Source organism: Lynx rufus, unplaced genomic scaffold (assembly GCF_022079265.1).
Source record: "Lynx rufus isolate CCGP_SWC_20201006 ecotype Redwood Valley unplaced genomic scaffold, mLynRuf1.p SCAF_25, whole genome shotgun sequence".
In the NCBI taxonomy this organism is placed as follows: Eukaryota; Metazoa; Chordata; class Mammalia; order Carnivora; family Felidae; genus Lynx; species Lynx rufus.
The window spans coordinates 15270297-15297491 of NW_025814840.1; the positions used below are offsets into that span (position 1 = coordinate 15270297).

At 40.2% G+C, this 27195-nt stretch overlaps 1 protein-coding gene across 1 annotated transcript in view; it reads left to right on the top strand.

The window, feature by feature from the left end:
- PCNX2 (pecanex 2) overlaps positions 1–27195 on the top strand; it is a 300801-nt gene that overhangs the window by 98841 nt on the left and 174765 nt on the right. The window contains exons 14-15 of the mRNA XM_047088754.1: positions 914–1024; positions 1826–1917. Coding sequence (XP_046944710.1) covers positions 914–1024; positions 1826–1917 — 203 coding nt within the window. The remainder of the gene's footprint in view (positions 1–913; positions 1025–1825; positions 1918–27195) is intronic.

The window sequence follows — 27195 nt, forward strand, 5'->3', positions numbered from 1 at the left end:
AGGCTTACCAGTATCGAACTACATTGACATGCTACTCAATAAACTGAGACAGAAGACAGATGTATTATAGCAGAAGGAATGGGAGATTCTGTGTTTCTATGAAAGCCAACTTACAAAGACTTGAGCAAGAGAGGATAATAGGGAAGTAGCTGTGAAACGCAGCTCTGGTACGTCTTATTTCCTGTAACAAATGATCTGGGGGACAGGTGGAGTCCTGGCATGTGGATGTTTTATCCAGCTGCACTGTTACAATTTTGGGACGGAACACGGTCCTCTGGCCAGGCAGGGATACCTTCGTGTCCCAGGTGCTCCAGTGTCCGGGGAGTCAGTCCCTTCAGTGCCCCACCATCACCCGTGGTGGCGTCTTACTCACCACCCTCCCTTGTTCCTCTGCGAACCTGGAGTTCCCACTGAACTCGAATCTGTGGTTGGCATTTAGATGTGGTGATGCTCAGCACGTCAAGTGCACCAGGGGACAGAGGCACAAAGTGAGGAGCCCCCAGCTCCGATGTTGGCACCCCCCGCCCCCGTGCAGGGAGAGACCCGCCCACCTACCACCCTTTAGGTTTGCCTGTTTCTGGAGTTTCCCAGATTCTTCCTCCCATGCTCATGCCCCCCACATGCAAAGCTGCTCTTGCAAACTATGGACTGTTCCACTGCCTCCCTCACCACCCGAGGTCTCTCCTGGGTCCTCGTCTAGGCCTCTTCCTCGGACACGGCCCCTTGTTACTTCTGCAGGCATGTTTCCACTCGGCCTGCAGACCTTCCTTCTGTGGGTGCGAGGAGTCCAGTCTTGCCTCCAGGACGCGGGCAGGGCGGGCCGGGTGCTGGAATGGGAGCAGGCGGGATTGCCTCGGGGACCTGGTGGCCATCGACCGCACACTTACCGTCAACTTTGTCTGTTCACTTCCAGTATTTTTATATTGCTTCCCTGCGATTTCCCTCCTTGGGCTCTTCCCGCAGATCGACACTTTCTGCGTTTACCTTCTGGAACAGATTGACATGCTGTTTTTTGGAGGTTCTGGTAGGTCATTGACATCCTACTCTTCCTGTAAAGGAGTCTGAAGTTCCGATAAGGGCTGAGTGGAGTGAGAGTCCGGACAGCTAGGTTTTCTTTGTCATGAGCACTAAACGGCTTCATTGCGTGCACCTGTACAGACAGGGGACCCGTGTCTCCACCTGTGTGGACCCTCCCTTGGCGTGGCACTTTAGATTCCCACTGAGGTGGATAAAACCTCGCCTAATCCTTACCTGGAGACTTTGTGCCGGTTGCTTAACTTTAAAGTTCATGCTTCTCTAAATGGAAATGAACATGTGGATCTCCTAGGGGTTCTGTAAAAACTAAATGAAATTGTACATGAAGCACTCGGGCGTTGCTGGTGATCAGTACTATGACCACCTCATTACACACACACACACACACACACACACACACACACACACACACATGCGTGCTAGCGTTGCTTGTTCATTACACTCATCTCTCTCTCTGACCCCCTTCTGTGGAAACCTTCACCCGCGAGGTTTATCGTGGCCAGCAGCTTTCAACTGTAAACAAGGAGGTCTCCCTACGTCCTCACAGGGCCTGTTCACGCAGTCTTCTACGAATGGTGCCCCCAGTTCTCTCTAAATGCTTTCCTCCTGCATGTTTAGTAAGTGGTCTGTCTTTCTCGTAGTAATAGTCATCCAGTGCTTTGGTCTGACCCCTCGGACTTCCTCTTTGCCCCCCTCCACCCCCGGCAGACATCTTGTATTCCAGACCCGCCACCGTCTCCTCGCGTCGTTACATTTATTGACCACAAGACCGTTGGTGTTTGTGTTTCAGCCGTTTCCGGGATGACGTCGGCTGTTTACAGCGTGGCCCGGAGTGCCGCCTCCGCTGCCCTGCTCCACGTGCTCTGCTTCAGCGCCGTGAAGGTAGGCGTGAGGACCCAGGGCCTCTGCCCTTCTCCTCCCATTCAGTAAACCAACTGGGGGTTCAGGCGGATCTGAGCACATCAGGAGAGGCAGGGCCCCGAGGGTGGTGCCTCGGTGGCGTTAGAAGACATCTTAAGATACCTGATTTGCTAGGGATCACAGAGCCACGTGGTCTCATCCCGCTCTGCACCTGCCCCTCTGGCCTCCTTACTGACCCTGGGCCTCTGCCTAGCATGGCGGTCAACGGACCTGTTGGGTTGACCCTCCCTGCTTTCTGAAGTATGGCTCAAAAGGCAGTAAAGAGATCCAATGGCGTAAAGCTATGTGGACGGAGAGCAGGAGAGGGTACGACAGCAACATGGTTTTAAAATCTAGAAAACAGAGGACCCGTAGACTTCTCCAGATGGAGAAAGTTGAAGCTCAGGAGGGCAGTAAGGGAGGCCCATAAGGATGAAAACACAAGATGAGCATTGACCTCAGGAAAACAGAAAGTTGTGTCTGAAAACCAGAGGTAATTACTATGCATGCAGTGGCTCAGCTGTGAATAATTCTTTGTATTTGTGGCGACTGGAATGACAGTCATATGGGGAAGGGAAGTGCGTGTGTGAGCGAGTTTGTGTGAGTGTGACCATCAGGGCTGCCTTTTTTTTTTTAATTTTTTTAATGTTTATTTATTTTTGATAGAGAGAGAGACAGAGCATGAGCGGGGGAGGGGCAGAGAGAGAGGGAGACACAGAATCCGAAGCAGGCTCCAGGCTCTGAGCTGTCAGCACGGAGCCCGACGTGGGGCTTGAACTCACGAACCGCGAGATCATGAGCTGAGCCGCAGTCAGACGCTTAACCGGCTGAGCCACCCAGGTGCCCCTGGGCTGTCTTAATCCTGTCTCCCACACTGGAAAGCCAGCAAATAAAATCTAAGATAGAAAAAGATCACGAAATAACAGGGGCGCCTGGGTGGTTCAGTCAGTTAAGTTCCCAACTTCGGCTCAGGTCATGATCTCACGGTTCGTGCATTCAAGTGCGCTGGGCTCTGTGCCGACAACTCAGAGCCGAAGCCTGCTTCAGTTTTGTCTCCCTCTTCCTACCCCTCCCCTGCTCATGCTCTGCCTCTATCTCTGAAAAATAAATAAAACATTAAAAAAAAAGAAATAACGAAACAATGTGTCACCTGGAAATATGGAGAAACATGGGCGAAGAAGCACAAGCTGCCTTCAGGCAGCAGGAATTTGGGCCATGAGGTGGTGTAGACAGGGAACACTCCTGCTCATTTTCAGTATTATAGAATTGTAGAGTGCCCATAAAGTCTGAAGACAGTAATACACGTAATGTTGGGGGCATCTTCGTTCAGGAAAATTTAATTAATATTACACACATTTGTTGACTTTATGGACATCCCACATTTAATGTTTTAAACAACAGGTACGTCTGATAAAATAGAAATTTAATGTGAAAGAGAAGGTAAAAATAATGCATGTTCCATAGGGTTTTTAAGATCTATCAAATGACACTTCTTAGCCAGCTCTTTCAAAAGAGTAACATACAGTCTTATTAAATGCATCATTGTGGGCGGCAGAAAGGTCATTGTTTATTCCCACTTGTGGAAGACGGGGAGTGCGACGTGATCCTCTCCCAGGGCATTCCCATGAATTTGTCTGTGACCCTCAATGGCCTGATTTCCTCCCTCACTCCTTCCATCCCTTTCGTATAGGTAGTTTCTTTCGCATAGAAAAAGGGGAGGAGGAAGATTCCTTCTTCTAATGCACAAAGGTAACTTACGTGCTGGTGGGGACACTGTCACCACGTTTACACCATCATGTAGAACAGTCATTACAGAAGGAATCAATGTTTCTGGCGTTCTTTCTTTTGAAATACATTCTTCTACTCTGTCACGGTTTTATTCAGGAAAAGTACATGGATTATTTTCTGAGTCCTTGTACTTCTGAGGATCTCTTCCTACTGCCTTTTGTAAAACATCTGTCTGTAAAACTCGGGGGTCACAAGTTCTTGTGCACAGGACCCTTTGTTTATTACTTTCTCTGTTGTGTTTCTGTGTCTGTTTACATATATATTTTTCGCGCATTTTAATTTTTTATTTTGTATTTTAATTTTTTAAGAGTATTTTTAATTTTTTTGTTCTTGCTGTTTAGTTTTCAGTTTAATTCCAGTTAGTTAACGTACAGTGCTATGTTAGTTTCATGTATGTGATTCAACATTTCCACACAACACTTGGTATTCATCACAGCAAGGGCACTCCTTAATCCACACACACACACACACACACACACACACACACACATACACACACACATACACACACCCCACATCTTTATCCATTCATTGGTCAGTGGACACTTGGGCTGATTCCATAGTTTGGCCATTGTAGATAATACTACTACAAACCTAGGGGTACATGCATCCCTTTGAATTAGTGTTTTTATATTCTTTGCATAAATACCCAGTAGTGTGATTGCTGGACTGTAGGGTTGTTCTATTTTTAATTTTTCGAGGAACCCCCATCCTGTTCTCCACAGTCACTACACCAGTTTGCATCCCGACCAACCGTGTACAAGGTTTCCTTTCTCTCCACATCCTCGCCAACACCTGTTGTTTTTTGTTTCCATACATTTAAAAAATCTGATTTACTGGGATATAAATTCTATACTGTAAAATTTACCTTTTTAATATATACACTTAGGTAAGTTTTGATGGATGTATGTAGTCGTGTAACTAACACCACACTCAAGTTGAGTGATGTTTGCACCAACTCCAAGGTTCCCTGGTACCCCTTCATAAGCCACCGTCTTCTTCCTACTGTAACCTTCGGCTATGACTGAATTGATTTCTATGGTTATAACTTATAAAACACAACTTCATATGATAAAATTCATGGGTTTTAAATATATAATTATATGAGTTTTGATGACTGTATATAATCAAATATCATCAAAATATTATTTATTATGAATTCTTTAATAATATCACAATACACACATCACAATCATGATATAGAACAATTCCACCTCCCCCGAGTGTTCTCTATGCTCCTTTGTAGTCCTTTCTCTCCCATGCCCAGGTTTCTGCCACTGCTGATCTGCCTTCTGTCATTCCAGTCTTGCTTTTTCTTGAATCTCAAATAAATGGAATTATACAACATGTAGCTTTCTGAGAGTTTGACTTCTTTCACTTAGCAGAATGCTTTTGAGATCCTACCATGTTGTTACACATGTCAGTAGTTTTTCTTTTTTATCGCCGAGTAGTATTTCTGTGGTTATTTCCAGTTTTTGAAAATTATAGATAAAACTTTTTTTTAAGAATAATTTTTTTTAGGGGCGCCTGGGTGGCGCAGTCGGTTAAGCGTCCAACTTCAGCCAGGTCACGATCTCGCGGTCCGTGAGTTCGAGCCCCGCGTCAGGCTCTGGGCTGATGGCTCGGAGCCTGGAGCCTGTTTCCGATTCTGTGTCTCCCTCTCTCTCTGCCCCTTGTCCGTTCATGCTCTGTCTCTCTCTGTCCCAAAAATAAATAAACGTTGAAAAAAAAAAAAAGAGTAATTTTTTTAATGTTTATTTACCTTTAAGAGAGAGAGAGAGAGAGAGAGCGCCATATGAGCGGGGTGGGGGGCATGGGGCACAGAGAGAAAGGGAGACAGAATCTGAAGCAGGCTCCAGGCTCCTAGCTGACAGCACAGAGCCTGATGCGGGGCTTGAACCCACGAACCCTTAGATCATGATCTGAGCCAAAGTCAGATGCTTAACTGACTGAGCCTCCCAGGCACCCCAAATTATAGATGAACCTTCTATAAACATTTGTGTACAGGTATTAGTGTGGATATGTGTTTTTATTATTCTTAGTAAATACTTAGGAGTGGTATTGCTGGGTCAAGTGGTTAATCAATGTTTAACTTCATAAGAAACTGCCAAGCTGTTGTTCAAAGTGTGCACCATTTTTGATCCCTTCAGAGTCTTTGAGATTTCCAAGTGTTCCAGATTCTTTCTAGCACTTAAAATTTGTAATAGTTTTTAAAAATAGTACTCATTCCAGTATGAACTAGTATCTGATTGTGGCTATAATTTGCATTTGTCTAATAATGACTGTTGTCAAGTATGTGCCATACTTTAGCTTGCTACTTATGTATCTTTTATGGTGAAAAATCTGTTAAAGTCTTTTGCCCATTTAAAAAATTGCATTATATGTTCTTACTGAGATATAAGAGGTTTTTTTTTTTTTAACATGTTATGAATACCAGTCCTTTATCAAATATATAGTGTACATATATTTTTTTTCTAGTCCTTAGCTTGTCTTTTCATTTGATTAACAGCATTTATCAAAGAGTAGACATTTTAATTATAAGGAAATCCAATTTGTCAATTACTTATTTTATGGTTTGCACTTCTTATGTCCTATCTAAAAAATATTTGTCTAACACAAGGTCACAAACATTTTTTTCCTAGAAGTTTTATAGTTGCAGCTTTTACATTTAGATCTCTGACCCACTTTGAGTTGATTTTTGTGTATGAGATGAGGTAAAGATTGAGATTCACTGACACGATTGTTGAAAAGACTAACATTTCCCCCATTGAATTACCGTGGAAGCTTTGTCAAAAGACAATTACTGGCTTCTGGTTTCTGGTCCAGTATGTGAAGGGTTGGAAAGTTGTTACTTTATCCTAACACTAAGTAAATAGTTGAACAAATTTAAAAAAATCAGCGACTCTTTTTGGATCCATCAGAGAAGGCAAGAAGCAAGCAAATCACTGCTTCCTAAATTGGAGAGACGGACAGGTAGATACAGGGGATCACAAGCTCCTGCAGCAGGAACCTCCATGGGAATGAGTACAAAGGTGGGAAAACCTGAACCATAATCAAGGAATTGCCGAAGGCTCAGTCTGGGCAAGTCTGAGAGTTAATATCTCCCAGGGGGTCCACTTCTCCAGGAGGCTGCACAATTTTGTGAATTTTACCTCCAGGAGCTTGGAACAGGTTCTCACAGTGAATATTGGAGAAAAATCCCAAAATCCAACTCTTGCTTTTAGTAGGTGGAGGGGAAGAGTAAACATTCTCTTCTTAACAAGAAGAGCATTCTCTTCTTAACAAGGCCTGACCTCATGATTTCCCCACAGCCTAAACTACTGGGATTTTTAAGAGCCTAACTGACTTAGAGGAAGGGAAATGCCAAACTCCAGTTGGCTCTAGCCTTCCATGTGGGCGAAAGGAAATACCAACTCCATTCCAGCCCCACCATTCTGTCTTACCTAAGCAGCACTCAGAAACACTTATGAAGTTCATAGTCCAGAGGCACAGGCTCACTAAAAAGCTGAGCAGTAATCATAGGACTGTAAAATACTTCTCCCCCATGCCTTAACATCACATCACTAAAGACCTGTTTACCACAGTTCCTTTTACCCAGTGTGTCATGTCTGGCTATCAAGAAAAAAAATTACAAGGCATACTAAAAGCCATAAAACACAGTTGGAATGGATAGAGCAAGCATCAGAATCAGGTTTAGATATAGCAGAGATGTGGGAATTATCAGATTGGGAATGTAAAACAATTATGATTAATATGCTAAAGGATGAAGTAGACAGTATGCAAGGACAGACGGACAGTATAAGCAGAGAGATGGAAATTTTCAAGAAGAATCAAAAGGAAATGCTGGTGAAAAAAAAAACACTGTAATAGAAACAAAGAATGCTTTTGATGGACATAGTTGAGGAAGGAATCTCTGAGCTTAAGGCTATGTCAGTGGAAACTTCCAGAATGAAAAAGCAAAGAGAAAAAGACTGAAGACAACAAAATATCCAAGGACTGTGGAACAACTACAAAAGATGAAACATACGTGTAATGAAAATGTCAGAAGGAGAAGAAAGAGAAAAAGGAGTAGAAAAATATACTTTGAAGCATTAATGACTGAGAATTTCCCCAAATTAGTGTCAGACACCAAGCCACAAATTCAGGAAACTCAAAAAACACCAAGCAGATGAATTCAAAACATCAACAAAAACAACAAAAACTAAACCAGTGCATATCATTCAAAATGCTAAAAACCAAAGATCAAAGAAAAAATCTTGAAGGAAACTGGAGGAAGAATTATCTTACCTTTGGAGGAGCAAAGGTAAGAATTGTATGTGGTTTCTGCTCAGGAGCTGTTACAGAGTGAGTTGTTTTCCCCAAATTCAACTGTTGAAATCCTAATGGGCTTTGGGGAGATAATTCAGTTTAGATGAGGTCCAGAGGGTGGGGCCCTCATGATGGGACTAGTGCCCCTGTAAGAAGAGAAATCACTGCTGTGTGAAGACACAGAGAGCAAGTGGCCATCTGCAAACCCAGAAGGGAGCCTGTACCAGCATCTGACCATGCTGGCACCATAATCTGTGGCCTCCTGACTTCAGAACTGTGAGAAATAAATTTATGGTGTTTAAGACATCGTGCTTAGTAATACACACACTGTATTTTGCTATGGCAGCCTAAGCTGACTCATGACAGGAAACAACTCAAGCAAAACAAGAGTGGAGGGAAATAGTTAAGGTATTGAGATTAAAAAAAAAACCCACCAAGCTATAATTCTGTACCCTGAAAAATGATCCTTCAGAAGTGATTTGTTGAAGGAGATTGGTTGCCAGTAGACCTGCCTTGCAAGACATGTTAAAAGAAGTTCTTCAGAGAAAAGAAGAATAATGTAGGACTGACACTCAGAACTACATAAAGGAGGGAAGATTATCAGGGAAGGAATAAGTGAGGGTGAAATAAATATTTCCGTTTTTTCTATTTATTGCAATCACATAATCAAATAAATATAAGTGTATATTTATTATGAGTACTTGCATTACCCATAAAGTGGCACAGTGTTATTTGAAAGTGGACTTGACTTAATTATAAATGGATATTGCACATTCTAGGGCAACGACTAAAAGAGTATTAAAAAAGAGGTATAACTGATATGTTAATAAAGGAGAGAAAATGAAATCATATGAAATCAATTAAAACTACAAAAGGCAGAAAAAGAGTGAAAGAAAAAAACAGGAACAAAGACCAAGGGCAATGAATAAGGAACAGTAACAAATATAGCAAGTATTAATCCAACTATATCAATAATTACGGTACACACTAATGGTGCAAATGCACTGATTGAAAGGCAGAGATTGTCAGAGAGGATCAAAGAACGAGACCCACCTATATATCGTCCAGAAGAAATCCACTTTAAATATACAGACACATACATCTTGGAGGTAAATGGATGGAGAAATATGTACCTTGCTAAAACTAATAAAAAGAAAGCAAAAATATAGGGTGCCTGGGGGCTCAGTCCGTTGAGTGTCTGATTCTTGTTCTCAGCTCAAGTCATGATCCCAGGGTTGTGGGATCGAGCCCTGTGTCAGGCTCTGCACTGATTGTGGAGCCTGCTTAAGATTCTCTCTCTCTCTCTCTCTCTCTCTCTCTCTCCCTCTCTCCCTCCCTCTCCCCTCCCCTCCCCTCCCCCTCCCCCTCTCCCTCTCCCTCTCCCTCTCATTTTCTGTCTCCCCCTTCCTCTGCCCTTCTCCCCTGCTCTTGCTCTCCCTCTAAAAAAAATAAAGAAAAAAGAAGAGAATGGCTGTATTGATTTCATATTGCAGAGCAATAGAGTGGACTTCAGAGCAAGAGAAGTTTTCAGAGATATAGAGGAGCATTACATAATATTCAAAGGATCAGCTCTCCAAGAAGACATAACAATCCTGAGCGTGTATGTACCTAACAGCAGAATATCAAAATATTTGAAGGGGAAACTGATAAAATTATAAGGAGAAAAAGATGAATCCACTATTGTAATAGGAGACTTGAATACCTCTCTATCATAAATGGACAGATCCAGAAGGCAGAAAATCAGTAAGGGCGTAGATGAACTCTACAGAATCATTAATCAACGGAATATATTGACATGTGTAGACTTCTTCATCCAACAATAGCAGAATACACATTCTTCTCAAACTCACAGGAAATATTCACTAAGGCAGACCACATCTTAGGCCATAAAACACATATTAACACATTTAAGAATAGAAAGCATACTGTGTCTGCTTTCAGACCACAATGGAATTAAAAATTCCAAAATATATGGAGATTAAACAACACACATTTTTTTTTAGTGTTTATTCATTTTTGAAAGACAGAGACAGAGGACAAGCAGGGGTGGGGTGGAGAGAGAGGGGGACACAGAATCCGAAGCAGGCTTCAGGCTCTGAGCTGTCAGCACAGAGCCTGATGCAGGGCTCAAACTCATGAACCGCGAGATCGTGACCTGAGCCAAAGTCAGATGCTCAACTGACTGAGCCATTCAGATGCTCCTAAACAACACACTTCTAAGTAGCACATGGATCAAAGGAGAAATCTCAAGAAGAATTTAAATAATATTTTGAATGAAATGAAAATGAAAATGCAACTTATCAAATTGAGTAGGATTCAGCAAAAGCAATGCTTAGGGTGAAATGTAGCATGAAATGTATATATTAGAAAAGAAAAAAGATCTAAAATCAATAATCTAAACTTCCACCTTAGGAAACTAGAAGAAGAAGAGCAAATTAATTCTGAAGTAAACAAAAGAAAATAAATAATAAAAGAACAAAAAAATCAATGGCATTGAAAAATGGAAATTGATAGAGAAAATATATAAAACAAAGAGCTGGTTTTTAAAAAAAGATTGATAAAATTAATAAGCTTGTACCCTGGCCAATTAAGAGAAAAAGAGAGGAGATGCAAATTACTAATTATAGAAATAAATGAGGGGATATCCACTATAGATTCCATGAACACTAAAAGGATGATAAAGTAGTATTGTGAATAACTCAGTCTAGATAACGTAGATGAAATGGGCCAATTCCTAGAAAGATGTAATCCACCAAAGACTCATCCAAGGAAAATGATTATCTGATTAGGATTGCATTTATTAAAGAAATCGAATCAATAATTAACAAACTTTCGAAACAAGGCTCAAAGAGGTTCACTGTTGAATTCTGCCAAACATTTAGTGAAGAAATTATACCAATTCTCCACCATCTATTTTAGAAGGTAGAGGCGAAAGGAATACTTCTTAATACATTCTATGAGATCAGAATTACTCTAACACTTAAACCAAAGACATTACATGAAAAGAAGACTACAGATTAATGTCATGAACAGATGCAAAAAATCCTCAACAGAGTATTACCCAGTCATATCCAACAATGTATAAAAAAATTATATACCACGACCAAATGGAATTTATCTGAGATATGCAAGGCTTGTTCAGTATTCAAAAATCAAATAATGTAATCAATCATGTCAACAGGGTAAAGAAGAAAAATCACATGATCATATCAACAGATGCAGAAAAAATCATTTGAAAACATCCAGCAACCATTCATGATAAAAACTCCCAGAAAACTAGAACTAGTGGAGAATTTCCTTAACTTGATCTAAGAACTTCTACAAAATACCTATGGCTCACATTGTAATGGTGAGAAACTAGTTTTCCCACTAATATCAGAAAGAAGGCAAGGATGTCCTCTCTTACTATTCCTTCTCAACATATATTGGACGCCCTGCCTAATGCAATAAGATAAGAAAAGGAAATAAAGGTATACTGCTTGGTAAGGAAGAAATAAAACTGTGTCTTCAGAGATGTCATGATTTTCTATGTGGAAAATTAAAAAATTGATGACAAAAAACTCCCTAGAACTAACAAGTGGTTTAGCAATATTGGAGGATACAAGGTTAATATATAAAAGTTATTCACTTCCCTATATATCAGCAATGAACAAGTGGAATTTGAAACTAAAAGCACATAACAAGAAGATATTACTACACAGCTATCAGAATGGTCCGAATCCAGAACACTAACAACACCAAATGCTGGTAAGGATGTGCAGCAACAAGAACTCTGATTCATTCTAGCAGGGTTGGAAAATTGTGTAGCCATTTTAGAAAACAGTTTGGCAGTTTCTTTCAAAGTAAACATGTTTGTATTATACGTGTGTTTGACACTATCATTAAGTGGTATTGTATAATTTAAGTTTCTGATTGTTCATTGATAATATATACACTTATTGTTGTATATTTAGGGTAGTATCTTGGAGCCTTGTTAAATACTTATTCTAGTAGCTTTTTTGTAGCTTCTTTTTTTAAATTTTATTGTTTTTTTTTTTAATTTACATCTAAGTTAGCACATAGTGCAGTGATTTTAGGAGTAGAATCCAGTGTTTCATCCCCTATGTATACCACCCAGTGCTCATCCCAGCAAGTGTTCTCCTTAATGTCCCTTGCCCATTTAGCCCATCCCCTACCCACAAAACCCACAACAACCCTCAGTTTGTTCTCTGTATTTAAGCATCTCTTCTGTTATTTTCCCTCCCTGTTTTTATATTTTTGCTTCCCTTCCTTTATGTTTATCTGTTTTGTAGGTGTGAGGTGGTGTGTCATTGTGGTCTTGATTTGTTTTTCCCTGGTGATGAGTACGCTGAGCATTTGTTCATGTGCCTGTTAGCCATCTAGATGTCTTCTCTGGAAAAGTGTCTGTTCATGTCCTGTGCCCATTTCTTCGCTGGATTGTTTTTTTGGGTGTTGAGTTTGGTAAGTTCTTGATAGATTTTGGATACTAACCCTTTATCTGATATGTCATTTGCACATATATTCTCTCATTCCATCGGTTGCCTTTTAGTTTTGCTGATTGATTCCTTTGCTGTGTAGAAGCTTTTTATCTTGATGATCATTTTTGCTTTTATTTCCCTTGCCTCCAGAGACGTGTTGAGTAAGAAGTTGCTGTGGCCGAAGTCAAGCAGGTTTTTGCTTGCTTTCTCCTCTAGGATTTTGATGGCTTTCTGTCTTATCTTTAGATCTTTCATCCATTTTGAGTTTATTTTTGTGTAGGGTGTAATAAAGTGTTCCAGGTTCATTCTTCTGCATGTCTCTGTCCAGTTTCCCCTAACACCATTTGCTGCTGTCTTTATTCCATTGCTTTGTCAAAGATTAGTTGGCCACATAGTTTGTGGATCCATTTCTGGGTTCTCTATTCTGTTCCATTGATCTATGTGTCTGTTTTTGTGTCAGTACCATAATGTCTTGATGATTACAGCTTTGTAATACAGCTTGAAGTTCAGAATTGTCGTTCCTCCAGCTTTGGTTTTCTTTTTCAGGATTACTTTGTCTATTCAGGGTCTTTTCTGGTTCCATATAAATTTTAGGATTGTTTGTTCTAGCTCTATGAAGAATGCTGGTGTTATTTTAATAGGGATTGCATTGAATATGTAGATTGCTTTGGGTAGTATGGACGTTTAAAAAATATTTGTTCTTCCAATCCATGAGCATGGGATGTATTTCTATTTGTTTGTGTCTTCTTCAGTTTCTTTCATAAGCTTCCTATAGTTTTCAGTGTATAGATTTTGTACCTCTTTGGTTAGGTTTATTCCTGGGTATTTTATGGGTTTTGGTGCTGTTGTAAATGGGATCGATTCTTTGGCGTCTCTTTCTGCTGTTTCATTATTGGTGTATAGAAATGCAACCGATTTCTGTGCATTGATTTTATATCCTGCAGCTTTGCTGAATTTGTGGAGCAGTTCTAGCAGTTTTTTGGTGGAATCTTTTGGGTTTTTCCATACAGAGTATCATGTCATCTGCGAAGAGTGAAAGTTTGACTTCCTCCTTTCCAATTAGGATGGCTTTTATTTCTTTGTGTTGTCTGATTACTGAGGCTAGGACTTCCAATACTATGTTGAAAAACAGTGCCGAGAGTTGACATCCCTGTTGTGTACCTGACCTTAGAGGAAAAGCTCTCAGTTTTTCCCCATTAAGGATGATATTAGTGGTGGGTCTTTTGTAGATGGCTTTTAAGATCTTGAGGTATTATCCTTCTATCCATACTTTCTTGAGGGTTCTTATCAAGAAAGGATGCTGTATTTTGTCAAATGCTTTTTCTGTGTCTATTGAGAGGGTCGTGGGGTTCTTATTCTTTCTTTTATTAATGTGATAGATTTCACTTTGATTGATTTGCAGATATTGAACCAGCCCTGCATCCCAGGAATAAATCCCACTTGATCTCGGTGAATAATTCTTTTAATGTATTGTTGGATCTGGCTGGCTAGTATCTTGTTGAGAATTTTTCCATCCATGTTCATCAGGGAAATTGGTCTGTAGTTCTCCTTTTTAGTGAGGTCTTTGGTTTTGGACTCAAGGTAATGCTGGCCTCATAGAATGAGTTTGGAAGTTTTCCTTCCATTTCTTTTCTTCTTTTTCTCTTCTTTCTTTTCTTTTTTCTTTCTTTCTTTCTTTCTTTTTTTTGGAACAGCTTCAAAAGAGTAGGTATTAATTCTTCTTTAAGTGTTTGGTAGAATTACCCTGGAAAGCCATCTGGTCCTGGACTCTTGTTTTTTGGGAGATTTTTTGATTACTGATTTGATTTCTTTACTGGTTATGGGTCTGTTCAAGTTTTCTATTTCTTTCTGTTTCAGTTTTGGTAGTTTATATGTCTCTAGGGATTTGTCCATTTCTTCCAGGTTGCCCAATTTATTGACATATAATGGCTCGTAATATTGTGTTATTATTGTTTGTATTTCTGCAGTGTTGGTTGTGATCTCTCCTCTTTCATTCTTGATTTTATTTATTTGGGTCCTTTCCTATTTATTTTTGATCAAACTGGCTAGGGGCCTGTCAGTTTCGTTAATTCTTTCAAAGAATCAGCTACTGATTTCATTGATCTCTTTTACTATTTTTTGTTTGTTTATTGGTTTGGTTTTGTTTTATTTCAATAGCATTGATTTCTGTTCTAATCTTCATTATTTGCAATCTTCTGCTGGTTTTGGGTTTTCTTTTCTGTTCTTTTTCCAGCTTAAGGTGTAAGGTTAGATTGTGTATCTGAGAACTTTTTTCCTTCTTTAGGAAGGCCTGAATTGCTATATATTTCCCTCTTATGACCACTTGCAGCTGCGTCCCAGAGGTTTTGGGCTGTCATGTTATCACTTTCATCGGCCTCCATGTACTTTTTAATTTCCTCTTTAAGTTTTTGGTTAGCCCATTCATTCTTTTTTCTTTAATGTTTATTTATTTTTGAGAGACAGAGAGAGAGACAGAGAGAGAGAGAGAGCATGAGTGAGGGAGGGGCAGGGAGAGAGGGAGACACAGGATCTGAAGCAGGCTCCAGGCTCTGAGCTGTCAGCACAGAGCCTGATGTGGAGCTCGAACCCATGAACTGTGAGATCATGACCTGAGCTGAAGTTGGACATTTAGCCAACTGAGCCACCCAGGCACCCCATCCCATTCATTTTTTAGTAGGATGTTCTTTAATCTCCAAGTATTCGTTTTCTTTCCAATTTTTATCTTGTGGTTGATTTTGAGTTTCATAGCATTGTGGTCTGAAAATATGCACAGTATGATCTAGATCTTTTTGGACTTGTTGAGGGCCAGTTTGTGTCCCAGTATGTGATCTATTCTGGAGAATGTTCCATTTGCACTTGAGAACATGTATTCTGCTGCTTTAGGATGAAATGTTCTGAATATATCTGTTCATCCAGTCCAGTGTGTCATTTAAGGTTATTGTTTCCTTGTTGATCTTCTGCTTAGATGATCTGTCCATGCTGTAAGTAGGGTGTTGAAGTCCCCTAATATGGTATTACTATCAATGAGGTTCTTTGTTTTTGTGATAAATCGGTATCTATATTTGGGTTTCTCCACGTTGGAGGCATAAATGTTTACAATTGTTAGCTCTTCGTGGTGGATAGACTCCTTAATGCCCTTTAATGGTATAATGCCCTTTATTTCTTGTTACAGTCTTTATTTTAAAATCTAGATTGTCTGATATAATGGCTACTCCAGCTTTCTTTTGGTGACCATTACCATGATAGTTGGTTCTCCATCCCCTTACTTTCAATCTGAAGGTGTCTTTAGGTCTAAAGTGTGTCTCTTGTAAACAGCATATAGATGGATCTTGTTTTCTTATCCATTCTGATACCCTATGTCTTTTGAGTGGAACGTTTAGTCCATTGACATTTAGAGTGAGTACTGAAAGTTAGGAATTTAGTGCCATTGTGTTGCCTGTAGAGTTGGATTTTCTGGTGGTGTTCTCTAGTCCTTTCTAGTCTTTGTTGCTTTTGGTATTTTGTTTTGTTTTGTTTTGTCTTTTGTCCCCTCAGAGAGTCCCCCTTAAAATTTCTTGCAGGGCTGGTTTAGTGGTCACTAACTCCTTTACTTTTTGTTAGTCTGGGAAACTCTTTATCTCACTTTCTATTTTGAATGACAGCCTTGCTGGATAAAGAATTCCTGGCTGTGTATTTTTCCAATTCAGCACGTTGAGTATATCCCACCACTCCTTTCTGTCCTGCCAAGTTTCTGTGGATAGGTCTGCTGCGAGCCTGATCTGTCTTCCCTTATAGGCTAAGGACCTTTTTTTTCCCCCTTTATGCTTTCATAATTCTTTCCTTGTCTGTGTATTCTGTGAATTTGACTATGATATGCCTTGTTGATGCTTGGTTTTTATTGACTCTAATGGGAGTTCTCTGTGCTTCTTGGATTTTGATGTCTGTGTCTTTCCCCAAGTTAGGAAACTTTCCCACTATGATTTGCTCACATAAACCTTCTACCCCTTTTTCTCCCTCTTTATCTTCTGGGACTCCTGATTCTGATGTTACTCCTTTTTAGAGTCACCATTTTCTCTAATTCTTATATCGTGCTCTTTTGCCTTCATTTCCCTCTTTTTTCCTGCTTCATAATTCTCCATAATTTTGTATTATATTGCTTGTATTGCTCTGCCTCACCCATCCTTGCTGCAGTGGGGTCCATTCGAGATTGCATCTCAGTTATAGCATTTTTTACTTCATCCTGACTAGATTTTACTTCCTTTATTTCCACAGAAAGGGATTCTATGCTTTTTTTCAACCCCAGTTAGTATTCTTATTATCATGATTTTAAATTCTAGTTCAGACATCTTGCTTATATCTGTGTTGATTAAGCCCCTGGCTGTCATTTCTTCCTGTTCTTTCTCTTGGGGTGAATTGCTTCGTTTTGTCATTTTGGATGACAAAAAAGAATAAAATTAAATATTGAAAACAATACAAAAAATCACATAAAAGAAGCTAGATCCTAGGTATGTTTTGGTCTGGTTGTTGAAAGAAGCTTGACAGAAAAGAGAAAAAAGGGAAAGAAAATAAAGGGTAAAAAATAAGAAAACATTTAAAAATTTTTTTAAAAAGTATACAATAAAATAGAGTAAAATTAAATGACGAAAGTAAAATAGAATTTAAAAATTACAATAAAATAAAAAATATATAGTAAAAAAATTAAAAAGAATTTTTTAAATAATGTAAAGAAAAATAAATTTTTTATTTCTGTATCTAAGAATAAGAAAAGAAAAAGAAAAAAAAAGAATAGATGGACCTGTGAACAGAATGAAATCCGAAAAAAATTACATCCAGTTTCCTCTAGAGGTCTAACCTTGAAGCACTTTATAGTCCTGCACTAAGCAGGGGGAGAGACTTGTGGTGGTCCTCTAGGGCCTGAGCTTGGTTGGCACAATTGGACAGGGCTTGGTGTAACAGCTCCATTCTCCACTAGGTGGTGCTTCTTAGCTTAATGGGGTGGATCAGTGTGGTGCGTGCGTGTGCTTGTATGCGCATGTGCAGGAGAGGTGAAATGGCATCACCCAGATTCCCAGTCTCTGGCACTAGAACTCTGCACTCTCACCGACCAACGATCAAGAACCCCTCCTTTGTCTCTGGTTTCTGTCCACTCCTCACTTCTACATTGTCCGGGTCTAAGCCATCAGCCTGTTAGGCGATACCTGCCTCCTGAATTATGTCTCCTATGGGGCTGTGTTTCTAAACCCCTCGCTTCTGAGATCCCTTCAGCTTGGACCCGCTCCTACCCTCTGGGGGAGTGTCTTGCCAGGCATTTGCCAGGTGCCAGCTTGGCCCCGGAATGTTCCCGCTGTTGCGCTGTTGCAGAGGTTCAGAGATTGTGGCCGGGTGCACGCTTGCCCCAGAAAAGTTCCTGCAGTCGCACAGTGGCAGAAGTTTAGAAATTATGGCAAAACACAGCACACAGTCAGCACCAGGTTTCACTGCACCCTGGTGTGTTTGTTCCAATCCCAGCAAATGTGGCTGTTTTTCGGGGTCTGCTGGGACCTTTGCCTGTGGGGAGACTGTTAGGCCTCTACCAAATGCCCTCCTAGCAGAAGAACCCCTTCTCCCTGTGTGCCCCACAGAGCCCTCTGACCTTGCTGCCTGCCACTGGGGATTTGCCCTTCCCACCAGAGCACCTCCAGATATCAAGCTGTGGAATTTCCAACTGTGCTCTCCCCTATTTATAGAGTCCTAATGGTATTGAAACCCTCTCCTTTCTTCTTTCTCCCTTTCTTGTTCAGTCACTTGTGGGTGTTTCCACTCTCCCTTTTTCTCTAGCTACTTTTGGGGAAAGTGATTTTCCTTCACTCTCCCCTGTTTCTCTGTCCTCTCTCCCCCCAAAACAGCTCCCTCCACGGCTTCTCTCTTCCCCAGTTCACCTCTCTGTGCTGTGTACCTGCCAAGTTCTGTGACTCAAGTTATGCAGATCAATCCTCAGATTAATTTTCTAGGTGTGCAAAATGGTTTGGTGCTGATCTAGCTTCATTTCAGGGATAAGAGAAGCTGAGAACTTCCATGCTGCTCCGCCATCTCGGCCCCTCCCTTTTTGTGGCTTCTTTGAGATTTTATATATAGGTGGCCATGTTGTCCGTGAATAAAGACAGTTTTATTTCTTTCTCCAATCCATATACCTCTGATTTCTTTTTCTTGCTTTATTGCCCTGGCAAAAATCTCAGGAGGAATGTGATTAGAACTGCTGAAATCAGATATTCTTGCCTTGTTCCCAATCTTAGGGGAAAAACATTTAGTTTTTCTTTCAGTGTTAAGTGTAATGTTAGCTGTGGAATTCCTTTTTATCAGACTGAGTAATTTCCTTTAGATTCCTAGTTTGCTGGGAGTTTTTATCATTAATAGATACTAAATTTGTCATATGCTTTTCCTGCATCTACTGAGGAGATCATATTAATTTTTCTTTTAATCTGTTGATAAGATGAATTGTACTGACTTTTGAATGTTGAATTGATCTTGCATTTGAAAAATGAACACCAGTTGGTCATGATATATTATACTTTTTATACATTGCTCAATTTTATTTACTAATATTTTGTTGAGAAATACTGTGTCTATAATCACGAAGTTTCTAGTTTTTGAGCATTCTTCTCTAGTGATGCTTTGTCTTGTTGTATTACAGGGTAACAACCTCATAAAATGAGTTGGAATGTATTTTCTTTCTTTTATATTAAAAGAGTTTGTATAGAATTGGTATTATTCATTTAAGAAGTGTTTGGTAGAACTCTTAGGTGAAGTCATGTGGGCCTGGAGTTTTCTTCATGGGAGGATTTTAAACTAAAAATCAATAAATATAGAGTTATTCAAATTATCTATTATTGAAATAGTTGTGTTCTTCAAAGAATTTGTCCATTTTCTCTATATTTTCTAATTATTCACATTAATTTATTCATAGTATTCTTTATTGTCTTTTTAATGCTTATAGTGTTTATAGTAATGTCTCCTCTTTTATTCTTTAAAAAAAATTTTTTTTAACGTTTATTTATTTTTTGAGACAGAGAGAGACAGAGCCTGAATGGGGGAGGGTCAGAGAGAGAGGGAGACACAGAATCTGAAACAGGCTCCAGGCTGTGAGCTGTCAGCACAGAGCCCGATGTGGGGCTCGAACTCACAGACCATGAGATCATGACCTGAGCCACCCAGGCACCCCTCTTTTATTCTTTTTTTAAAAAATGTTTATTTACTTATTTTGAGAGAGAAAGAGAAAGAAAGAAAAAGAGGAAGAGGAAGAGGAAGAGAAAGAATGCTAGCTGGGGAGGGGCAGAGAGAGGGAGCTGGAGAATCCCAAGCAGACTCCATACGGTCAGTGCAGAGCCCACGAACCATGAGATTGTGACCTGGGCCAAAATCAAGAGTTGGATGCTTAACCAACTGAGCCACCCAGATGCCCCCATCATAGTTATTTCGTAGTTGAGATTTTTATAAATTCTCTGGTGTTTTCTCATTGTCAAGAGTACGAGCCATATTATTGTGGATTTATGCCTCTGAAGTGGAGGTATCACTCTTTCCTATTTCATTTTGAGAACAAGAATGAGACCAACTTGAATGTTTCCTGAATTCTTATAGAATTCTTTCTTATTTTCCAAAGTTTTGGAGAAAAGCAATAGACTGAGTAGACTTGGTTATCTTGGGTTAGGTTTTCTGGATGTCATGCCTAGTCTTACTTTTCATACTGAAGACTTACAAATGGGAAAAGTTTCCCTCTCTTCCTTTTTTGATTAATGACATTGATTTTATTTATGTGACCTGTTTTTTCCTTTAGTGTTTCATTGATTTTTTTTTGGTTTGTCTTCCATTTTGCTCATTCTTTTGTTATGGATTTCCTCTCTATATTTTCCCTTTGTTATCTGGTTCAGTTTCTAGAGTTTGTCATGGCTAAAGCAACAACAACAACAAAGAGTTTACTTTGACCTAGAAACTACTAATTATTTTACATGCTTTCTATAATCTATACAGCATCCCTGTGAGCACAGTACTATTGACATCCTGATTTTACTGAAGCTTATAACATGGTGTTCATTATTCCTTCTTCATAATTGCTTATTTACTTTTAACCTGTTCATATACTTTTTAATCTTTTTTGGATCAGATCCTCTCTAAACAATGCCTTTCTTTCTTCCTTTCTTTCTTTGAAGTAAATACATTTCAGAAAGCATCCTTAAGTGGTTCCTTTAGAGAAATATCTCACTTTAAATGTGTTTTTTGTTTGCCTTATATTTTATCTTTTCTTCACAGTGTTTTCTTTGACAACCCACTATTGTCTCTATTCAACCCACAGACTTGTTTTGTTTGTGGCCTCTATCATGTTTAAGATTTGTTTAGAACCAACATTTAAAATTAGGTCGCTTGATATAAAAGTATGATTCTCCTACTTTTCTTAACTAATTTGAAGCTCTGGCAATACTGGACCCACATTCCCACATGGTAACAACCTGCTGAAACCGAACAGGGAGTCACAACCACCCCAGACTCACAGATCTCATCACGCCCTGCTGTCATCTCTTACACCTGACCCCCCTATTGTATTTATCCACCTGTCTGCTCAGGTGGGCATTAGATTTTGTGATCTCTGTCTTTATAACCAGGTAGGAATTGAGCTGATTTCTGTCAGAAAATTTTAAGGCTACCTGAGCAATATTTCCAGAGGTAACTCAGGTTGAAAATACAGAAAGAGAAGAAAACAAAATGAAATGTCTTCTAGTAACACAGTACCAGTTCAGGTATGATTTGCCCTGGCAAACTGTCCTGCTGATGGAGTTTTGGGTGGTTACATCAGGAGGTTTCATCACAAGCAGTAGACACCCAGGGCAGTGCTTATCTCCACTTCACACTCTTTAACGTCCTCATCAGTGAACTGGCCAAATAAAACCTGCTGCTTCCAAGATGGGGGAGGGGGTGGTGGTGGTCTTCAAATACTGCCCGTCCACCAATGTGCAAGTCCAAGTGTCAGGTAGCCTCTCAGCCCCATGGCTGACCTCAACTCAATCTCTCCCATCTCTGATTTAGGTGATGTCAGAGGGGATTATCAAGATCTTTTCCTGTTTACTTCCCTCAATACCCTACTGACTCTATTTCTCTCAAGAGAAGAGTGGGAGTTGGGGTCATGTGTCAACCACCAAACCTTTTTTCCAGTGTAATCGCCTCTATAAGGGGGGATTTGGCATAATTCCTTAGAGCCTGTGGCTTATGCACAGGTACCTTCTCTTGTTCCTAGTGTGGATTTATGCTTTCCCCCTCCTTTTTTTCTTATTTGAGAGAGAGAGCATGAGTGACGGAGAAGGGAAGAGGGAGAGAGAATTTTCAGCAGGCTCCATACTCAGTGCAGAGCCCAACGTGGGGCTCAGTCCTACCACCCCGGGATCATGAGCTGAACAGAAATCAAGAGTTGGACGCTCAACCGACTGAGCCACTCAGGTGCCCCTTTTCCCTTTTTGAATATTTTATTAGACATCATGGGAGGGGGAAAGCTAGTCCTCTGTTTTTAATGCCATTTTGACCAGGACCCCACACTTTTATACCCTTCTTTGCAACCCTGATTAGCAAAAAACACCTGATGTACATATAATTTTGTTTGTTTGATGGAAATGGAAAATGCAAGTTTTCTGTAACTGGTGCAGGAGCTGGAAAGTTCACAGCCTGCTAGTCAACATGTATTTATTTCCTTAGAAATCACTCTGCCAGGTACTATAGAGATAGGAAAGAAGTTAGTTCAAAGATAGTGATAAGATCAAAGTTAGTTCAAAGGTGGATGATCAGAAAAGAGAAAGTTGGTCAGCACAGCCTTCAAACGTTTTGTCTGTGGCCTTAAGAACTTCGCCATATGCAGTTGAGCACATGAACCATTTTCATCAGAGTTAGGCATGAATGACCATGGCAGATGGGCAAGGTGGTAAGGAGATTAACCTACTAATGGTAAATGAGAGAGAAGACTGGATATCTTGGCAGTAATCATAGTTATTGAAAACAGTAATCATAGTTACTGCATTTAACATAGTAATATTCAGTCAGTATATGTCATAGTAACTGAATATAACAGTAATCATAGTTATTGAATATAAGGCTGAGAATGCATGTTTTTGATACATTGGGCATGTTGTGCATCCTAAGAATAGTGGTTTCATGAAGGGAACTTACAGAAAAAAAAGTCATCCACCCCAAGATTTGAGTGCCATAGATGAGCTTATGGGCCCAGTGGTGATGGAAAAAAAAGGCATTAAAACACTCCACCAGTTGACTTCCCAAATAACCTTATGAGTGGTCAGGTCAAAATCATAAGTTCCTGAGTCTTCACCAGCTGAGTTATGCTAGCTATCTCTCTGTTAAACCACAGCAGCTTGCTCTAAATCTTTGACTTATGGCAAACCTTTGTCTTATGCCTCATGCTTTTGAGCACGGACGCCTCATTTGATACTGAAAAATAACTCATGGACAATAGAATTGTGGTTGAATCTATGGAAGACCGAATATTCTTCCAACATCAGGATGCTTTCTGCAAAGGAGCAGCTCATGGGACTTCTTAGATTAATTTCTAAAGGACAAGTTGTATGCTCTGAAAAACCCATTTCATTTGACAAGTGCTGAAGGCTCATTATTACCAGTTCAAATATTATCAAAAGTAATTTATACTCCTGGGATTGTTAAATGACTTTTCCTTGCAAAATTCTTAGAGGGTTTCAGAAACTGTTGAAGAATGTGGCATTCACAAAGATGGGATTTTTTTTTTTTGGTTTTTACCTAGTTGTGATTCATTTGTTATCATTCCTTCACCTCCTCAAGTCTGACTCCTTCATATCAGACATTACTAACCAATCACAGCATTGTTCTTACTGAGGTCAGTAGAGCCACGGGCTGCCCAGACAGGGCTCAAGGCAGTCAGTGCCAAGTGACCAAAACTGGAGCAAGGGACAAAATCCATTTACAATCCTGGGCAGAGACTGTTGTTTATTTCCGTTTTCCTTTCTGTTTATGGCATGCTATAAACATAAATAACCGTTGGATGAGAGTAAATAATTGCATTTCGAAAGCACGCTGCTAACTGTGTAAGGGGAATGAACACTTCAAAGGCTCTGGGATTTACTTAGGTGTTGAAACGGGCTTTTTACCATTTGGAACTGGGGCTACTTTGGAAAGGTTTATTTCGTTTTAGAGGTATTGACTTCCCTTGCTCAGCGCAGAACAAGCATCTCTTGTGATAAATTGCGGCTATTGTTATAGAATCTTAATAGTCCGTCTATACAGTATTTTGAAAACAGCTTTTGGTAAAAACAGAGCAATTTGCGTTTCTCCCTTCTTGCTTGTAAGTCCTGAGTTTTCTAATGGTCACAGATCAACTCTCCACTTTAAAATGCAGCACCTATTAAGTGCTGTGAATTGAAAGGAGGTGGTTAGCAAATTTGCAAGGGAGTCGTTAGGAAAAAAGAAAAGTTCACCCATCTTCAGCCCAACACGCTTACCCAGAGCTGTGATTCCACTTCTTCTTTAACGATGCTTTTGTTTATGCCTTTTATGCTTACTCTTTGCATTGCTGGGATTGATTTTTTTTTTTCCTTTTATCTCTGTGATAGATTGATGAGCCCTTGTGAACAATTTCAACATGTCACTTGCCTTGCCAGGGATATATTTCTTTATGTGGATCTTGATATATACTTATGTCCTTGATTTTATATTATTTTATTTTGATAGCAGATTGAGGGACTTTGAGTTAATTTTGCTTTCTGGAATACGAATTAGGGGACAAATTTGATTCCTCCTTCAATTCCATATTCTCTTTGAATCAGCCAACCTGGTGGCAAGTAACATATAAATGGACTCTTCATTGACTTAAATATTTGAGAGTGATAGACAGAAACAACCAGAATATTTGCTCCCTGGAGAAATGGCTCAGTAGTTAATTAGCTGGGTTTTCTGTATGTCTGGGTAAACCATGATTTCTGTTTTTTATTATCCTTTACAAAGAGATTCTAGTTTATTGATGGCACGGGGATCCAGAGATTCAGAGGTTGAGGCACATTATTATAATTTAATGTTTCCTAGCACCGTTAACAACTGCTTGTGGGAGAGGTTTTCCCATAGTTTTCTAGGGTTGCAACTAAAACAATGACATTTCCCCTGCATTCAGGATTGAAAATCTCATTGTAGATGTAAAACAAACTCATAGTTCTAAAATAGTTTTAGTTTTGAAATGGGCCTCAGATGTCCCCTAGTCCAACCCCTTCCTTTTATTATTTAATATGAGGAAATGTGGATCCTTAGAGAGATTAAATGCCTTCCTCAACATCACACATCACAGATCCCAGGTCTTGCATCTTTTAAAAATTTTTTTTAAATGTATGTTTATTTTATTTATTTTTGAGAGAGAGAGAGAGAGAGAGAGCGCGCGCATGAGCAGGGGAGGAGCAGGTAGAGAGGGAGACACAGAATCCGAAGCAGGCTTCAGCTATCAGTGCAGAGTCCGACACAGGGCTCGAACCCACGAACCTGAGATCATGACCTGAGCCGAAGTCGGACGCTTAACCGACTGAGCCACCCAGGTGCCCCGATCTTGTATTCTCTTCTGTCTGTGCCATCCTCTTTAGCACATGTGAAGTGTAAATAGATTTCCTAGACAAAAGAACAATGCACAGGCTTATGAGATACCTTCAGGTCTATGGGACTTTAATTTTCAAAATCAATTCCTAAGTGTTTTCTCATTTGCCCTTTATTATAGCCCTGCGTGATACATGAGGAAGATAATAGCATTTCTATATTCTGGGTGGTAAATGTGAAGCAGAGAGTGCTGAAGTTATTTGCCCAAGGGCATGTGGCTAATTCACATTGTTGGGTTTTTTTTTTTTTTTTCAATCGTAAAGTGGATTAGAAATAACTGCCTCATATAAAAGTTGTCAGAAGTAAGTGAAATTAGATGGGTAATGTATATAAAGTGCCTAGCTCAAGGGTTCTCATTAAATGGTGTGGTGGGCAGAATTCTAAAGTTGCCCCAAGACCCCTGCCCCCTGGTGTGCCTAATCCCCTTTCCAGCCCTGTGAATAGGACAGGGTGTGATTAAGTTACATTAGCTGCAAAGTTGAAAGGGATTTTGCCTATGTAATTAAGTCCCCCTGATCAGCTAACTAAATCAAAAAGGAGGTAATCTGGATGAGTCTGATCTAATCAGACACTCAGCCAAGTCCCTTCAAAGAAGATCTCGAGGTCAGAGCCAGAGGAAGCCGGGAGACTCCCCCGTCCCGGCCCTGTGGCTTTGGAGAAGTAAACAGCCATGTTGTGAACTGCTAACAGAGAGAGCCCCAAGTCAAGGACCTGAGAATGGCCTCTCCCAAGCTAAAGTGGACCCCAGCAGAGAGCCAACAGGGAAATGAGGACATTGGTCATGTAGCTTCAAGGAACTGAATTCTGCCAACGCTAGTGAGCTTGGAAGGAGACCCCGAGTCTCAGGTAAGATCGCAGCCCGACCCACACCGTGATTACAGCCTGGGGAGACCCCAAACAGAGGATCTGGCCGTGCTGCCTGAAGACTTCTGACCCATGGACCCCATGCAATCATAAGCTTGTGTTTCAGGTACTGAGTTCATGGCAGCCTGTTACACTGCAGTAGAAAACTAACACAAGGGAACTATTGTTAGCATAAGTAGTTGATGGATAGGTTGATGATTAACCTAATGGTGATAATGTTTAATAGTAAGTTTGAAAATGAAATCCAAGTTGTAATTTGCCTTTTATTACACTGGACTTTGGATTATGTTTTTGGTTAGAATCAAGTCACTTCTAGCTGCAAGGGAGGGGAAATCACAAGCCTTTTAGCCATCTGAACAACCAGTAAGGAGGTTATTGCTTGTGGGGAAGAAGGGAGAAATACGTGCTTATTGCTTAGGTAGTCAGCTAGTGCTTTTTGTCACACTGCCCTTCCTAGGAAGTTAAAAAAAAGTATAATTGGTCTGTAAACCCAGTTCCCACTGGATTGTCATGACCCTCAAACTTGGGTTGGATGACTTTGACAGTGGCCCTTTGACTCCGATTTGGGGAAAACTGGAGGAAGAATAATGATAGTTCAGTTGTTCAAAATGGAATTGCAATAGTCGAGTGGAGATCTGGCCTGAGGTTTCGGTCGTAGGCACAGAGTATGGAATGGTCAAGTCCGGGAAAGGCAGTGAAATGAGTATTGGTAGGATTCAGTGAGGGTCCAGTTTGGAGTGATAGGGAGAGGGGAGGGTGTGTAGGATTCAGTGAGGATCCAACTTCGAGTGATGGGGAGACGGGAGGGTGTGTGGAAAAGAAAATATGAGGCCTGGAGTGTGGGTCCTAGGGATCCGAGTAGACATGGAAGACTGTGTTTGTCCCGGCCATGCCAGGAGGAGGATATTTTTCTCTCTTGTAACATTCTGTGGGCAATGTTGTGTTTTTGGTGTTCACATATTACTTATTGCTTCTGTATGTAATCACTTCTATGTGGAAAATACAGATACCATAACAGCTAGTAAAATGTAAGCCTCTGTTTTCTCTTATTTAAAATGAGCAACACTTAACTTTAAGGTGTGCTGAGAACTAAATGTGATAATACATGTGAAGTGTGCCATCAGGTCATTGCTCAGTACCTAAGAACTATTGCTGTCGCTTTGATTGTGTGCGTGTATGTTTCAGCATTTCTCAGTTTGACCATGAGCCC